The sequence below is a fragment of the Stegostoma tigrinum genome, chromosome 12 (genome assembly GCF_030684315.1).
Source record: "Stegostoma tigrinum isolate sSteTig4 chromosome 12, sSteTig4.hap1, whole genome shotgun sequence".
NCBI lineage: Eukaryota > Metazoa > Chordata > Chondrichthyes > Orectolobiformes > Stegostomatidae > Stegostoma > Stegostoma tigrinum.
Genome location: NC_081365.1, coordinates 77,622,907 through 77,641,764, shown reverse-complemented (window position 1 = coordinate 77,641,764; position 18,858 = coordinate 77,622,907). Strand labels below are relative to the sequence as shown.

At 42.6% G+C, this 18,858-nt stretch overlaps 1 protein-coding gene across 2 annotated transcripts in view; it reads right to left on the bottom strand.

Moving 5' to 3' along the window:
* Positions 1-5,752: 5,752 nt before the first annotated feature.
* The window catches only part of LOC125457256 (acyl-coenzyme A thioesterase 9, mitochondrial-like), a 51,731-nt gene continuing 38,625 nt past the window's right edge, over positions 5,753-18,858 (bottom strand). For both annotated transcript variants that reach the window (XM_048541227.2, XM_048541228.2), the window contains 4 exons: positions 16,449-16,534; positions 11,167-11,254; positions 7,318-7,468; positions 5,753-6,123 (listed from right to left, as the gene is read on the bottom strand). In XM_048541227.2, the coding sequence (XP_048397184.1) occupies positions 6,065-6,123; positions 7,318-7,468; positions 11,167-11,254; positions 16,449-16,534 (384 nt within the window). In that variant the 3' untranslated portion in view covers positions 5,753-6,064. The remainder of the gene's footprint in view (positions 6,124-7,317; positions 7,469-11,166; positions 11,255-16,448; positions 16,535-18,858) is intronic.

The window sequence follows — 18,858 nt, the reverse complement described above, 5'->3', positions numbered from 1 at the left end:
AATAAATAGGGAGAGAGGGGGAGGCGGATTGAAGATGGATAGAGGAGAAGACAGGTTGGGATAGAGCCTGTAGAGGTGAGTATAGGTGGGGAGGTAGGGAGGGGATAGGTCATTCCGGGGAGGATGGACAGGTCAAGGGGGTGGGATGACATTAGTAGGTAGGAAATGGAGGTGCAGCTTGAGATGGGAAGAGGGGATAGGTGAGAGGAAGAACAGGTTAGGGAGGTGGGGGCGAGCTGGGCAGGTTTTGTGATGCAGTGGGGGGAGGGGAGATTTTGAAGATTGTGAAATCCACATTGATACCATTGGGCTGCAGGGTTCCCAAGTGGAATATGAGTTGCTGTTCCTGCAACCTTCAGGTGGCATCATTGTGGCACTGCAGGAGGCCCATGATGGACATGTCGTCTAAGGAATGCAAGGGGGAGTTGAAATGGTTCACGACTGGGAGGTGCAGTTGTTTGTTGCAAACCTAGCGTAGGTGTTCCGCAAAGCGGTCCCCAAGCCTCTGCTTGCTTTCTCTAATGTAGAGGAAGCCACAATGGGTACAGCGGATGCAGTATACCACACTAGCAGATGTACAGGTGAACATCTGCTTGATGTGATAGGTCATCTTGGGGCCTGAGATGTGGGTGAGGAAGGAGGTGTGGGGGCAAGTGTAGCACTTCCTGCGGTTGCAGTGGAAAGTGCCGGGTGTGGTGGGGTTGGATGGAAGTGTGGAGTGGACAAGGGAGTCTCGTTGTGGCTCCCTCTACATTGGAGAAACCAAGCAGAGGCTTGGGGACCACTTTGCAGAACACCTACACTAGGTTCACAACAAACAACTGCACCTCCCAGTCGCAAACCATTTCAACCTCCCCCTGGCTTTCCTTAGATGACATGTCCATCCTGGGCCTCTTGCAGTGCCACAACAATGCCAATCAAAGGTTGCAGGAACAGCAACTCATTCTGCTTGGGAATCCTGCAGCCCAATGGTGTCAATGTGGATTTCACAAGCATCAATATCTCCCCCCCCCCCCCCCCAACTGCATCTCAAAACCACCCCAGCTTGCCCCCACCTCCCTAACCTGTTCTTGCTCTCATCTATCACCTCCTCCCACATCAAGCCGCACCTCTATTCCCTACCTCCTAACCTTATCCCGCCCCCTCGACCTGTCCATCCTCCCCGGACTGACCTATCCCCTCCCTACCTCCTCACCTCTACAGGCTCCATCTTCACCCCTTTAACTTGTCTGTCTCCTCTCCACCTATCTTCTCCTCTATCCATTTTCGATCCACCTCCCCCTCTCTCCCTATTTATTTCAGAACCCTTGCCCCATCCCCCTTTCTGATGAAGGGTCTAGGCCCAAAACGTCAGCTTTTGTGCTCCTCAGATGCTGCTTGGCCTGCTGTGTTCATCCAGTTCCACACTTTATTATCTCAGATTCTCCAGCATCTGCAGTTCCCATTATCTCTGAATCTTATTAACCGTACTCAATCTACTTTCTTCTTTGCTGCACCTCCACATTAACTTGCCATTCCAATACTACATGTCAATCCCAGTTTTAGTGCATCCTAATATTACTGTCTGATTTGGTCTGCTTCCCTCTCCCCTGCCAAGTAAATTTAGAGCTCTCTTCCACCCCACTCCAATAGTGGTAGCAAATTGCCTCAGAGATATCAATCCTCCCTCTGTTTGAATACAACCCATGTGGCTTGTACAGGTCCCATTTCTACTAAAGTTATTCCCAGTGTTCCAGGAATCTAAAGATCTCCCTCCTAAACCATTTTTCTAGCCACACGTTCATCTTTCTGTTTCTGTATTTGTTTATGGCATTGGGAGTAATCTGGAGATTAGTGCTGTTCAGCTCCTGCTGGCTAATTTTCCACAAGCCCCTTAAATTCTGACTGCAGGACCATATCCCCTTTCCTACCTGTATCATTGGTACCATCATGGACCGCACTGTCTGGTTGTTCACCCTCTCCCTGTGATGATCGGTGTGAGATTTATATAAATTTAGAATTTTGGTTTCAAAACACTGACATGTGAATGTTGGTTTGTGAAGGATTTTCTTTTTAGATCTCACTCTGGAGCAGTGGTCTAATTAGTACATCAAGAGTGGCACCTGTGAATTTCTACAGCATTAGTGGAAAACTATTTATACCATGGTGGGTTACGACAGGTAGATAAACATGTCCTAGATTTACACTTAAAATAATCGTGGATCAATTTTATTGTAGAAAATCCAGATATTTAAGGTTTTTCAGGCAGTACAGAAGAGTCTTGACTGGAGTCAATAGCAGTTCTAGATTTCTGTCTTTTTAGGAAGACAGGCAAGTTCAGGAAATGTTTAGTTTGTAAAATCTCCAAATTAGGAAAATTTAGTTAGAAATCTGGAGGTTATTAAAAGCTGAGAAAACTAAAATCCTCAATTTTGCACGTATTCAATGTAGGAAAACTCTACATTTCATAAAAACGGAAGAATCAGAACTTAGATTTGATTTGAGATAATGGGAACTGCAGATGCTGGAGAATTCCAAGATAAAATGTGAGGCTGGATGAACACAGCAGGCCAAGCAGCATCTCAGGACCCTTCTGATGAAGGGTCTAGGCCCGAAACGTCAGCTTTTGTGCTCCTGAGATGCTGCTTGGCCTGCTGTGTTCATCCAGCCTCACATTTTATCTTAGATTTGATTTGGAAAGTTTTTTTTATTTTAAATGGTCTTCTATATCTAATTTGTTTTTGTCTTTGTATAATGAACTTGTCAAAGATACTCTGCAGCCTGTTCTGACTGTTTAAGTAGAAACTGCCACATTGACTTGATAGATTTTATTTTAGCTCTCGAATGCCTAGTGTGGAGAGGCTATATGGCCCATTAAATCTGCCTCCAAACAGCATCTCACCCACATTTATCTCCCTACCCCATCCCATTTACCCTGCATTTACCATGGCTAATCTACCTAGCATGTACATCCTTGGACTATAGGCAATTTACCAGACCAATTTAAGACAGATTCTTTATTCAGAGTGGTAAGGGCGTGGAATGCCCTGCCTGCCGATGTAGTTAACTCAGCCACATTAGGGGCATTTAAACATTCCTTGGATAAGCATATGGATAATGATGGGATAGTGTAGGGGGAGGGGCTTAGATTAGCTCACAGGTCGGCGCAACATCGAGAGCCGAAGGGCCCATTCTGCGCTGTATTGTTCTATGTTCTATAATACACCTAACCTGCCTATCTTTGGACTGTGGGAGGAAACTGGAGCACCTGATGAAACCCGCAGACATAGAAGATGCAAACTCTACACAGTCACAGAGGGCTGGAATTGAACCTCTGTCTCTAGTGCTGTGAGGCAGCAGTGCTAATCACTGTGCCATGGTGCTGCCTGAGTTTTACGCAAGGGTCTGACTTTCCCAGTATGGCCTTCAGTTGGGATAATACTCTGAGGACTGTCCTGTAAGCTCTTTGACCCTAGCACCAGGGGTCAACATATCATGCTAGAGTCATGTCTGTGATCACAAAAACATTTGTTTGTTATCCTAATTAATTAATCCCCAATTGGTATTATTCACTTCATATTCATTCCCTCTGTATAACTGGGCCATGTGTATTGCCACAGGCTTGGCTCTTGTTGCATTCCTCAAAAGAACTCTCATCTTCATCAGTACCCAAATCTGCCTAGTGGTCAACCATTCCCCAGCTGCTTATATGCCCCTACCCTACAGTGTGACCATCTTTCTGAATGTTCTATACACAGTTCTCTGCGTCATGGATGCCCTAAAGTGATTCAAGCTCTGAAACCTATTGCTTGAGTTTGTCCAGCTGGTGGCACTTCTTGGACGTGCGTAAATGGGGCTTGTGAAGTGTCCATGACTCCCCACATCATAGGATTGGCATGCTGCTTGTCAAAACTGCCCTGCCATAGGTTAATCTTGATTTTGTATAATTTACTACAAATGTATTTTTCTTGCGCTAGATAGTTTTAAGCACTGATGTTTTTCAAAAATTACTGATTTTGAGACTCTTCCCCTTCACTTCTTCTGCAGGCTTTTTGTGTCATCCACAAACATGGCAACATTGCATTCATTTTCCTCATCCAAGTCATTAATATAAATAACAGATAAGTGTGGTCCCAGCACTGATCCCTGTAGCAACACCACTAACTTGCAATGTCTAATCTTATACTGGTGATGTCTGCAAGCACTGTTCAGTGAGAGGTTATCAAGTCACAGTGAATGCTCAAATTGTTAGTTGGCATAAGAAATCCCAACGTGGATGCATTATTGCAGTTTGAGAGCTTGTGCTGTGAGACATGGGGCCACTATTCCTGTAATTATGCGGCATTATCAAATAACTATTAATCTCGTAATTTCAAAGTAAAATAAAAAATAAAAAGATATTTTTCAAACCTGCAATGCAACAAATTACTCAAATCAGACTTTATACACATCACTTCTCTATGATTTAAAAAAAACACCCTTATTCATTCAACCTCCACGCACAACTAATAAATCATCATCCCTTGTCTGGCACTATTCAAAAACTATTACAGTCTTTCCAGCTTTACTATTAAAAGGAAACTAAAACATGCCTCTGATAAGGCATACATCAATCAGTAATGTTTTTGTGTCTTAATCTGGCATGTAGAACTGTGAAAATATAACAGAATAATTCACACTTCCTCATCTGCTCATAGAACAAGATATAGAAACTTAATCCCGTTGATGGCTTTAAAATAAGGTGCTTTTCCAGAGGCAGTGCACACTTCCTTGCTCTCTGGCCTTAAAAGAATATTTTCTGCTGTACTAGTAGTGACTCCAGATGTTTCAATTTAAAATGTCAGTTTTGTGTTCCACAATCATTAAGTTCGAAGTGCCCAAACTTTTTTGGTGGCAAATCCTTTTAGTTTTTAATTTAATCCATCCAATTAGATTCTAATCCAGGTTTCCAGAGATGAAAAAAAAAGTCCACCTTTTTCAGATAAATATCTACTCAGCTATTCAGGAAGATAATTTGTGAAAACTGACAGAATCACGAAAGCTTCCAATAAGTCATTCAGGAGCTACTATTCATGGAAAGTACAGCTTTGTAAGGCAATTAGTAGGCTATGAAAACCTTTCACTGCACGTTGTTTCAAATCATTAAAACATATAACCTTGAATATCCCACAGCAAGGATATGGAGATGACCCATTCATTTTTTAAAAAGGTTCTGTGACACCATCCAAATATAAATGGATATAAACCATATACCTGTGCAAGGAAACTTCCCCCCCACTCCTCCCTTCACATAACAGCACTGTGTAAGCTGGGTAGCATATGAAATATAAAGCACAAATATGTTTGGATGTATATCTGAAAGAGCAAAGAAACCCCTGTAAACATGGTTCACTTTCAATGCTCTTTGGGTAAACAGAAAGCAAAATACTTGTAATAAATATATTTCTGGTACATGCTTTGATTTTAAAATTCAAAAAACAAAAGCAACATCTTGACATTTTGCCCGTGTACATTTAAACAGGTATTTAAATGATATTAGTGCACTATTTAATGTGGTAGCTCTACTGGGTAGAAAGGAAACCACATGTGGGAAAGCTTCTCTTTATATCTAGTGCTGGCTGTCTCAGCCAATTGCAGCCTAGATGAATAAACACAGTTATGGAACTAAAAGGACTGAAGCATTACTGTAGCTGAGAAAGGTGCATGTGTTTTTACTGTGGTCCGCTGTCTGCTTATGGTTAATGTGTGTTAAAATAGAAAATGAATCTCACACTAGTTCGTGTGCACTGTAATCAGAAATAGTCAGTTCTACCCTTCAGCAACACAATAATGACAATCTGTTATGTAGCTTAGCAGTTAAATACATGTTTCTCCTATACCGTATACTGCAAACTTCTTAAGCAATGTCATACTATTAAAATTAGTGAAGCAACTGCAAGATATTTAAATATAGTTAGAAAAATACAAAAGCAGTTTTTAAATGAAAAATGACCTAATATGCAAGAACAATATAAAATCCTGCATTTTAGACTGATATTACTAATATTCAGACTGTCTATTTAGACAGAGGCTGGTTTGCCAGACTTCAGTTTTTGATGACTCGTGCTTTAAAGTGTCGTTTTCCATCCAAGTAAAGCATAGATTCTGTAAGTAGAAACCAGAAGATCAGATTGATGTATATATTTGTAATCACAGATGCCGACAATCTCCAGTAGCACTTTTTTTTAAAAGAAAACAAAGAAGTTACAGCTGGGGGAACTATTCTGTTAATTTCAGCATGACAATTCTAAGATCAGCCTTTAGTAATTTGTGAATAAACTCCCCATGTCTTCCCTTTCTCATCAGCGCAGTGTTCTGAATGCAATTGATGAGTTTGGTAACCAGTTCTGCCCTTGGCTGAACAATCTGATGTGCGTGATAACAACGTGGAGATATCTGTAAGGAAACTCCTAGGCTGTGTTTATTAAAACTGCAAGCACTGAATCAGTATGGAGGCATTCCTTAAGTCTGCATCCTGTACTGTATATATGTGTCACCTTTCTCATTCCAGACCCAGAAATCCTGCAGTTTAATGCATCTGAGAACACTGTCCTGGTTTAAGTTCAGATACACTAGGACAACCTTTGGTGTGCTCTTTGTTTTTGAGAATGTGGAGCTGATTGGTTGAAGGGTAGATTTTGCACTGAGCTGCAGGTACCTTGCTTGGACTTTGGCTTCCCCAGAAAGCCCATCATCTATCTCTGCCTTACTGTCTAGTAGTAGTGGTAGAATTCAGAACATTCACTTTCCTGTTCTGTAAGCATTCATGGTGCATTCAGGCCCATAGATCCAATTCAGAGATCATGCAACTTGCAACCACACTATTGAATCTGAAGTATTTGAGCAACTACAAATTTAGGGAAGGGGAATAAACAGGGTTCATCCAGAAAAATACATGAGTGATAATGACCACGAAGTTCTCCTGCACCGTTTCATGTGTGAAGACTAATTTATTCATTACACCCGAGTTAAGCTTTCTCACCCTAATGCAGAAAACCAACAATTTAATTCCATATGAAGTACTTCTTACATTTTCTGTCAGTATTGGATTGATGCAAATGCAGCAGATTAGATCCTTAAGCTTCCTTCACTTAGAGTATATATTGATGCAAATGCAATTATAGAGAGTGGGTAGTAAAACTAAAAAGTGAAGTCGCCAACTTAATCAACAGGAAATCTCACTTAGCAACTGCCTCTAATTGTTCAAAATTACAAGAATATGATCTCTCAGTTACATATATTGCAACCAACGTGAACAAAGTTGTTTTGAAACCAGACACTGGGTCAGAAATATATTACCTCCGTAAGTCTTAGGGACAACCTGCTTCACTTGTGTCTCACAACCAAAGGTGAAATGGAAGATATTGGTGGTGCTGTGCTCTTTTGTGAGTGGGTCTACAACTTCACTGTGCACTCTGACCTGGATGTATTTATCTTCAGTGTAACAAACCTATGGAGCAAGGAAATGACGTTATTAGAGAGCCACAAAACAGTTGGCTTTAACACCTTTTTTTTGATTAATAAATATTTTTTAAGATTGCTCTAATAGGCAATTACAAGATCTCAGCAAAATTGTAAAGGTTAATAAACTGACAAGCAAGCACGTTTCATTACAGGAAGGGCCAATTAGATCTAATTTGAGAAAACTGTTCTATTGCAAAATAGATACTGAGGGGATGATTTTATCAATCTGCACTTTGTCAGCAGTAGGCCTCGGTGCCAGATGGTGCCTATTTCACTGCCCTGAATAAAGTATGCAACAGGTAAAATTAGCTGCCCAAAATCTTGCATTCCTGATTTTTCAATAACACAATGGCTAAACATCTAAATGGTCTCTTATGTTGTTCACAAGTCTGGAACATAACCTCAGGGCCAGTAATCTAGAAAATTCCATATTGATGTACCCTGACGGACACTGAGCATTCATATGAAGGGCCATTCCTGGCGGATTAAGTGGGATGATGGAGAAGATGCATTGGGGAGCAGAGCTGTTCAGCATGATGTGCAATTCGGCACTGGAGAGCAGCAAAGGCAGACCTACATCGAAGCTTAGATAATACAATTTCAGCGTTCAGTTACTCAGTAACCGAGAGTTACAAAGTGGAGGATCTGTAAAAGCTGCAAGGTTCCTTGGGTGTTTATAGGCCCTCATGCATCGCTAGCTACATAGAATCCCTACATTGTGGAAGCAGGCTGCACACCAATCCTCTGGGCAGCATCCTGTCTAGGCCCAGCATCCCACCCCATCCCCTTAACCCTGCATTTCCCATGGACAATCCATTTAGCCTGCACAACCCTGGACACTATGGCAGTTTAGCATGGCTAACAAACCTAACCTGCATGTCTTCGGAATGAGAGAGGAAACTGAAGTACCCAGACGAAACCTATGTAGACACATGGAGAATGTGCAAACTCCACACAGACAACTGTCTGAAGGTGGAATCGAACCTGGCACTGTGAGGCAGCAGTGCTAGTCACCGAGCCACTGTGCCACCCTGTATACAGATTTCCTATCTAAGCTAGAACAGAAGTTGCTGGAAAAGCTCAGCAGGTCTGACAGCATCTGTGAAGAAAATACCAAGAGTTAACGTTTTGGGTCCCGTGACCCTTCCTGAGAACTGTTTCTGACTGACAGCATCGGCAGTTCTTTCAGTTTTTATTCCTGTCTAATTTACCCTAGTTACAGCTTATGTGCTGTCCTATTACATAGCTACCTTCAAAGAAGATTAACTGGTTCACAATGTTGCTCTGCATTGTATTATTTATTATTACTCAGGCTGGAGATAGCCTGCAACTGTGGAGAATAATTGAAAACTTCCCTTCATATGGCTGCGGAAGTAGTAACACAGCTTGATATGGAGATTAATAGATCATTTAACAGCTTCAGCTGGCACAGTGCTAATGCTGTGAATGGATCTTTCAGGGCAGGAGTTCACTCTGTGGGTAATGGTCTGATTTGAATGGCCACAGGCACAATCTAAACCTTTAGCCATGTTCCGCTGTGGAGCATGTGGTCTCCACCTCCCAGGTCTGACCTCCAGGAGTTCAGCGTTGTCCAGACTTCCTGTGGAAGGGAAAAACTTGGGACTAGTGATGTCTACAGTCAACCAGGGCTATAGCATTGGGAGGTGAGGAGTGTGTTCCAGTCAGGGCCGTGGGAGAGCAGGTGGGCTGTTGTGTTGTACTTAGAGATCCTATATTAATGGGAATGCTTTATGAGCTGAGAGCTGTTGGTGTTCTTTGAAGAGGATGATTTTGTGGCAGATATCAGGAAGATCAATGTGTGTGTTGGCACAGCATACAACTCGAGCTGGACTGCTGCAACGTGAGGTCAGTGCCCTATTGGCAACCAAGTTGAGCAAAGTAGCAGAAGCCAATGGGATTTACCTCAAATTCCTGAAGAATACTGGATCACATAGAATGAAATGGCGAGCAAAGCAGTCTACCAGTAAACCACAGCACAGGCACAAGTCAAACATCTGGCTACGAATCAAGGTAGCGGTCATTTCTAATTGAGGGAAGCCACTTCATAGCCATGCAACTACCACACCATCACCAGGGACCTGAACCACCTTCTGTTAAACAGACTGATTCCCATCCAGAAAGCTGTAGCATCCTCCCCAAAGTTTGAGCACTGGTGGTAGTTCCTCTGACCAGGTCCTGACACAGACCTCACACATGGAGGCTGCTTTCCGTAGAGATCTGATGACAGAAACTGGCTTTGTCAACTTATTCTGCACGCTACAGGCCACTGAACCTCCACAAATAAGCATTTAATGAATCTGAGAAAATCTGCTAACTGATCAACTCCACAATAAGAGATCAGTGTGCATCTCAGAGGTCAAATCATCCACCTGCTTACAACCAACAAAGGGATCCTCCAGGGAGCACTGACTCCCTTCAACAGTGACCTCCCTCACATAATCTTTAGACATTGACATGTATTGATGACTTGGCCTCAGATTTTCAGATTAAAGCACTTTAGGTTAGAGAGGAACGACACTCATTTAGCCTCTGGAAGTCTTCCTACTGTGCCGAAACATTGCAGAGACTCTTGTTTCAGCCTCCTGCCTCATCAACAGGGAAGAACTTCATGTGGCTGACCGCTCCAGGAATTGTGGTACAGAAACATTCAATAAACTTTTATTACAGCTCCTGGTATCTATATAGAGCCAGCGAGATATAGAACGCGGAAACAGACCCTTTGGTCCAACTTGCCCATGCAAACCAAATATCCTAAATTAATCTAGTCCCATTTGCCAGCATTTAGCTAATATCCCTCTAAGCCCTTCCTATTCATGTTATAGGGAAAACAGTCCCTGCCTATTCAGCCTCTTTCTATAGCTCAAAACTTCCAACCCCGGCAACAGACTTGTAAATCTTTTCTGAACCCTCTCCAAGTTTCACAGCATCTTTCCTATAGCAGGGAGACCAGAACTGAATGCAGTATTCCAAAAGGAGCCTAACCAATGTTCTGTACAGCCGCGATATGACCTTGCAACTGTTTTACAGGTACACATTACAATGAAGACAGTTGTGTATCTGGGCACAAGTTAAGTAATTTGGATGAAAACTGTGCCACATTACCTTGGCATATCACACAGTAAGAGAAAACTCAGTAAATGGGTCCTTTCCACCTGTAGGTCACATACTATGATCACTTCTTGAGCATGTCGCTTTAAGGTATAGTGCAACCTAACTGAGACCTGCAATTTCTCCAAGCTGTGCTGACACCATGCCCTGCATTGACTCCAGGGTTTGGAAGTTGCTGCTGCACATAAATCTCAGAGGTCCATGCAGAAGATAAGAAAATTACAGAGAATGTAGGTTGAGACATGACACAACAGTTTAAGTGTTTAGGTTCACCTTTGCAATTAAGGCAAGAAAGTGTAACAGTTAATCAAATCTAGTCTGTTACAGTTATTTGGCTAGGTTTAATTGCTCACTGCCGAGTAGATCCAGGGTTCAGCTCTGGTAAGTATATCAAATTGGCAGATGGCTAGAAAGTACATTGATAAGGGAAGACAGGCACCTAATGAAATGGACTAGAAACCAGCAGTGGATTTTTCTGACTGTATCAAATTAAATGGAGTGTATAACTAGATTAGACAAACACTGACTCCTCATTATTGGAAGCACTGACATTACCTGTGATGAAAGGTACAGCAGGGACCCAATCTCAACTGGTTTCTGAAACAAGATGTCATCGACAGCGACTGCATGAGGCCGCGAATTCCTGAAAACCAACAAAAATTTGCAAATGTTGCCAGTTGGAAATGCAGAACATTAGCAATGATGCAATGAACAAAGAAAATTACAGCAGAGCAACAGGCCCTTCAGCCCTTCAAGCCTGCGCCGATCGAGATCCTCTGTCTAAACCGGTCACCTGTTTTCTAAGGGTCTGTATCCCTTTGCTCCCTGCCCATCCATGCACCTGTCCAGATACATCTTAAAAGACACTATCGTGTCTGCATCTACCACCTCCGTTGGCAACGCGTTCCAGGCACCCACCGCCCTTTGTGTAAAGAACTTTCCACGCATATCTCCCATAAACTTTCTTCCTCTCACTTTGAACTCATGACCCCTAGTAATTGAGTCCCCCACTCTGGGAAAAAGCTTCTCGCTTATCCACCTTGTCTATACACCTCATGATTTTGTAGACCTCAATCAGGTCCCCCCCTCAACCTCAGTCTTTCTAATGAAAATAATCCTAATCTACTCAACCTTTCTTCATAGCTAGCGCCCTCCATACCAGGCAACATCCTGGTGAACCTCCTCCGCACCCTCCCCAAAGCATCCACATCCTTTTGGTAATGTGGCGACCAGAACTGTACACAGTACTCTAAACGTGGCCGAACCAAAGTCTTATACAACTGTAACATGGCCTGCCAACTCTTGTAATCAATACCCCATCCGATGAAGGAAGGCATGCCGTATGCCTTCTTGACACCTCTATTGACCTGCGCTGCCACCTTCAGGGAACAATGGACCTGAACACCCAGATCTCTCTGAACATCCATTTTCCACTGAACCTTTCCATTTACTGTATAATTTGCTTGTGAATTAGATCTTCCAAAATGCATCACATCGCATTTGCCCGGATTGAACTCCATTCATCCATTAATTCAGGTAAAGACAATATTAAAGAGATAATGGGAACTGCAGATGCTGGAGAATCCGAGATAACAAAGTGTGGAGCTGGACGAACACAGCAGGCCAAGCAGCATCTTAGGAGCACAAAAGCTGACGTTGTGGGCCTAGACCCTTCATCAGAAAAGGGGGATGGGGCGAGGGTTCTGAAATAAATAGGGAGACAGGGGGAGGCAGATTGAAGATAAATGGAGGAAACAGACAAGTTAAAGAGGTGGGGATGGAGCCTGTAGAGGTGAGTATAGGTGAGGAGATAGGAGGGGATAGGTCAGTCTGGGGAGGACGGACAGGTCGAGGGGGTGGGAGGGGAGGGGCACTGGTTGGGCCTGCAGGACAGGAAGGTGCAGAGGGCCTTCAGTCCATCTGCATGGGGAATCCAGATATATAGGGACTGGACGTCCATGGTGAAAATGAGGTGTTAGGGACCGGAGAATTAATCCCACTTATCCTAGCCCTAGCTTCTCCACTGCCACGTTATCTGTCGTCAAGGACAAAAGCTATCCCAGTGTCTCGAACAAGATCACTCTGATACTCCTCTTGGAGAAGTATATCTGCGATGCCACTGAAGCAGCACTCTGAAACATCGGCCATCGAGAAGGCTGCTTTAGTTATGCTGACACCAGTCAATGGCCCTTTCTCAATTAGCACTGTACATTTGCTCATGTGTTGGCGGGCTTATATGACCCAAGGTGTGAAATGTGTGCGTAAAGACTTTTTTTGGGAGGTATGGTGGCTTGATGATTGGTACTGCTGCCTCAAAGCACCAGGGACCTGGGGTTTGATTCCAGCCTCCGGTGATTAACTGTGTGGGTTTTGCACATTGTCACCATGTCTGTGTGTTTCTGCTGGATGCTCCAGACTTGTCAGAGTCCAAAGATGTGCAGACTAGGTGGATTGGCCGTGCTAAATTGACTGTAGTGTCTACCTCGGTGAAGGTGTTAAATTGGGGAAAGGCAAACTGCAACAATATTAGGCAGGAATTGGAGATGGCTGATTGAGGGTAAATCCACATTGGACATGTGGGAATATTTCAAATGGTAGTTGCTGAGAGTTCAGGAGCAGTAAATTTGTGTGAGAACGAAGGACAGGTGTGGCAAGTTAGGTGACCAAGGATGCTAAATGAGCCAATACAGTGTGGAGCTGGAGGAACACAACAGGTCAGGCAGCATCAGAGGAGCAGGAAAATTAACGTTTCAGGTTGCGACCATTCATCAATGACCTTGGTCAAAAAGAAAAAGGAAGCATACGTAAGATGCAGGAGAATGGAAACTGTTGAAGCTCTTGAAGTATTTAAGGAAAGTAGGAAAGAATTTAAACAAGGAATTAGAAGGGCTAAAGTAGGTCATGAAAAATCATTAGCAAACCAGGCTAAGGAGAATCCCAAGGCTTTTGATACATGTATATAAAACAAGAGAATAGCCAGGGAAAGGGTTGGCCCACTCATGTGTTACGGACCAGACCTCCTCAAAATATCTTAAGAAGGTAGCCTAGACCCTAACATTTTCTTATTTCAAAGGCAGATGTGAAGTGCCTGTTCCAAATGTGAGGCAACTGGTCAAACCACTCAACATTAAACAAAAAACAATTTATTTAAACACTAAACTTAAAGTACAAGCAAAAGAAAGAGGAATTTAGAATAACTTAACTGTTGGAAAACTTAACCAAATACCAGATGCAGTAACTTTACTAATTAACTGTTCCCATATAGCAACATCCCAAAAACAAACCACTTGGCAAAAAGGTAAATTCAAACAGAGATTCTTACAGGCAGCATTCAAATCCAGGAGGGAACAAGAGAAATTTCAGAAAAGGTCAGTAAGCAATCATTTACTGAAGCTTGCACCCGTTCTGCTTCAGCTTAAAAAAAACTAGAGAGCCTAAATTGTGAGAACTGACTGCTCCCCTTCCATTGTACGATTACATTGTTTTTAAAAAAACCCTAAAGGCCTCTTACATTATTGACTTAGGCTGGTTCCCAAGCCGCTTCACCGCCTCTGCCTTTAAAACCGCTCTTCAAAAAAAACCCAGGTCAAAATAACCTTTTTAAAGTGACAGCACTGTCACAGAAGGACAAAGGAGGGCAGATATGTGTGGAGCCAGAAGAGGTAAGTGAGGTCCTACATGAATACTTTGTGTCAGTATTCACCAAACAGAAAGAATTGGTGGATGATGATCTTGGGGAAGGGAGTGTCAAATTTCTAAGCCAAGTTGCTATTAGAAAGGAAGAGGTGTTGTACATCTTTAAAAGGTATTAAGGCAGTTAAGTCCTGGGTCCCGATGGGATCAACCCCAGAATATTGAGGGAGACAAGAGAACAAATTGCTGCAGCATTGGCAGACATCTTTGTGTCCTCTTTGGCCATGGTGAGGTCCCAGAGGACTAGAAAATAGCCAACATTATCTCATTATTTAAGAAGGGCAGCAGGGATAATCTAGGAAGTTACAGGCCTGTGAGCCTCACATTGGGGGGTTGGGAAATGATTGAAAAAGATTTTCAGAAACAAAATTTATATGCATTTAGAAGCAAATGGACATATTAGCAATCAACAGCATGATTTGGTGTGGAGGAGGTAGTGCTTTATTAACTTGATCAAATTTTTTGAGGAGGTGACAATGATGATTGATTGATGAGGGAAAAGCAGCTGATGTCTACATGGACTTCAATAAAGCTTTCACAAGGTCCCTCATGGCAGACTGATACAAAAGGTGAAGTCACATGGTATCAGAGTGAGCTGGCAAGATGGATACAGTGATGGTTTAGTCACAGGGGTCAGAGGGTAGCAGTGGACAGACCCTTTTCAGAATGGAGGGCCGTGACTAGTGGTATTTCACAGGGATTAGTGTTGGGACCTGTGCTGTTTGTGGTCTACATAAATGATTTGGAGGAAAACATGGCTGGACTAATTAATAGATTTGCAGACAATACAAAGATTGGAGGAGTTGCAGATAGTGAGGAGGACTGTCAGAGGATAAAGCAGGATATAGATCAGTTGGAGGCATGGGCAGGAAAGTGGCAGATGGAGTTTAATCCGGGCAAATGTGAGGTGATGCACTATGGAAGGTCAAGTACAGGTGGAAATTATACAGTGAATGACTGAACCCTGAGGAATATTGATGTGCAGAGGGATCTGGGTATGCAGTTCAACAGATCACTGAAGGTGGCAGCACAGGTAGATAAGGTGCCAAAAAAAGGTCTATGGCATGGCTTGCCTTCATTGGGAGGGGCATTGGGTATAAGGTTCGGCAAATTATGCTACAGCTTTATAAAACTTTAGTTAGGCCACACTTGGAAAATTGCGTACAATTCTGATCACTACACTACCAGAAGGATGCTTTGAAGAGGGTACAGAAAAGGATTACCAGGATATTGCTTGGTATGGGGAATTTTAGCTATGAAGTAAGGTTGGATAGACTAGGATAACAAAGTGTGGGGCTGGATGAACTCAGTAGGTCAAGTTTGTTTTCACTGGAATGCAGGAGGTTGAGGAGCGACCTGATAGAAGTTAATAAGATTGTGAATGGCATGGATAGTGTGGAAAGTACGAGGCTTTTTCCCAGGGTGGAGGGGTCAATTACTAGGAGATGCAGGGTCAAGGTGTTGGGGGGAGTTTAAAAGAGACGCGCATGGCAGGTTTTTCACACAAAGGGGCAGAGTGCACCTGGAATGCGATGCCAGACGAAGCAGTGTAAGCAGACACAAGAGCAACATTCAAGCAGCACCAGGACAAATACGTGAATAAGAAGGAAATAGAGGGATTCGGATCCTGTAAGTGAAGGTAGCTCTAGTATGGAAGGGCAAAATGTGTCGGCACAGGCTTCTAGGCCTGAATTGCCTGTTTCCTGTGCTGTACTGTTCTCTGTTCTTTATGTAGGGGTGTGCAGACTAGGTGGATTAGCCAAGGTAGACAAAGGGTTACGGAGATGGATATGTGGCTGGGTCTGGGTGCCACCCACCTTTGGAGGATCAGCACTGAGTCGTTGGGTCAAATGGCCTCTATGGTTCTATGAAAGACTGCTGACAATACAGGACCACCATTAAATGCAGTGATGAAAATAATTGTGACAATCCTAGAAAAATTCATATCAATGACCATATTTGATTGTCTCATGAATGCTTGAAAGCAGCGTTTTGGAGAAACAGCAAGTAAAATTGAAAAAAAAACAGTATCGACAACAGAAGGCAAAAACTGCTAAAATCTACAGTACATTAGAGTAAAATAAAAGGTGTAATGAACTCCTGATGCTTTCAATTCAAATATACACAAAATACAAGGCTCTTACCCATAGACACATGCATTTGCCCAAGCTAACTCAAAGGCTTTCCTCATCAGAAACCCACCAAAGATTTTGTTGAAAATATTACGTTCCTGAATTTTAAAAAAAGATAGATAAATTAGAATACTGTTCACTGAGATGATGCATGAATGCTTCAGTCATAGGTCTTATATCTTTAATAAACAATATAAAAGGGTGTACCTCAATTTTTATTGAGCAGAAAGGAAATTTAATCAAAACCAATTTTGATGACTTAAGAACTCATGGCAAACATACATTGAAGATCTAGTCCTTCTAGAATACTGCCACAACATTGTTCAACAAGTCACTTTGTTGGTGATGGATACTACGGGATCACAACTCCAGGTAAAAACAAAATGCGGAAATATCTTCAGGTGGTCTTCCACAGACAATGAAAGTGTTCTTTAATTCGTTCTTGGAGTAGGTAAAACAATTTTCATGGTTATAGTGAAAGGGCAGGGAGTGGGACTGCCTGTTGTAGAAAGCCTGCATGAGCTCAACAAGCCAAAAAGCCTCCTAACATACAAACACATGAATTTTAGAGGTCATTCAGCCCCTTTAGCCTAGTCCACAATTTGATCAAATCACGGCTGAACTGTTTATGGACTCAACTCCGTTTGCCTGCTAATCCCCCACCTGCCTAGTATCCTTTGACTCTCTTGTTAGTTAAGAATCTACCCACCTACACTTAAAAACATTCAATGACCCTAACTTCAGTGCTCTACGAACAGCAAAATGCTTCTCAAGTCCATTGTTGATCACAGAATCCTTACAAACAGGCCCTTTGGTCCAACAAGTCCACACTGACCCTCAGAGCATCCCACCCAGGCTCATCCCCCTATTGCCCACCTAATCTACACATCTCTGAACACCATGGGCAATTTAGCATGGCCACATCTTTGCACTGTGGGAGGAAACCCACTCAGACACAGGGAGAATGTGCAAACTTCACACAGACAGTTGCCCAGGGGTGGGATTGAACCTGATCCCTGGTGTTATGAAGCAGCAGTGCTAACCATTAAGCCACATGCCCCCCCCCAACTTTTTTTTAAGGCAGGCTAATCTAATATCCACCCACCTCTCTCTCTCTCTCTCTCTCTCAAGTTGAAGTGAAATTCGATGATACTGTGATCACTGCTACTTTGGATGCTTTCACTCGGAGGTTCATTAATTAATTTTTTTCTCATTGCACATTAACAGATATTCTGTTCCCTGGTTGTCTCTAGAGTGTGCAGTTCATTTCCAATTTATAAACTGTCTCTTGTTCTTGTCTCTCTCTCAAGGGGAAACATGCTTTCAGCATTCACCCCGTCAAGTCCCATTGGGATCAAACTTCAATAGATACAGGTTCAGTTCATCCTTGTAAGATAGCCCCACATTCCAGAATGAAGCTTCTCTGGTTTGCTTATCATGCAATTGTGTTGCTACTTTAACAAAAACAGAAATTGCTAGAAAATCTCAGCAGATCTGGCAGCATCTATGGACAGAAATCACAGCTGACATTTGGGGTTGAGTGACCCTTCCTCAGAACATTAACAAAAACATTAACTCTGATTTCTATCCACAGATGCTGCCAAATCTGCTGAGCTTTTCCTGCAATTTCTGTTTGCGTTTTTGATTTACAGCGGTTCTTTCGCCTTTTTTTTAAATTTTGTGTTTTTTTTGGCTGTGAAATGTGTTGGAACATCCCGAAGTAATATAGATACGTTCTTCTTTCTTACATATCATTTTACAGACATTATACCAGCACTGAGTGCCCTATAGAGAAGCAACAAACTAGGTGCCAAACATAAGAGATGATCTCAGAATAAAGCATGATAATCCATCAAGGGGCAAGTTAAGGACAATTCGTATTCAGACATGCAAAAAATGCCTTCAATTGTATGTGAATTTATTTTAAATAAAGCCAAATTTTAGGCCAAGAAGACATCAAATTTAATTTGAAGAAAGTATTTTGAACAATTTCTAAACTAAACGTGCAGTAAAATTCTGAACAATTCCTCAAAGTGGTACAGGCAAAGATGTAAGGGAATTCAAAGCAGACCAGGAGCTACAACAGACCTGATACAAGATAGAAAGCTTTGTTGAGGCAATGATCTGGACTCACAAATCTCTTTGGACTTCCACAATTTCTAGCTTTTCACCATTTAGAAAATAACCTGTTCTTTCCTTTAAGGGTCTGAAGTGGAATAACCTCAAACTTGCCTACATTTTCACGCTTACATAAAATCCTTTTCCCACATCTGCCTATTCATTAAGGCATTCACTATTCCTTTACAACGGGTGGCATGGTGGCTCAGCGGTTAGCACTGCTGCCTCTCGGCGCCAGGGACCCGGGTTCGATTCGTCCCTCGGGCAACTGTCTGTGTGGAGTTTGCACATTCTCTCGGTGTCT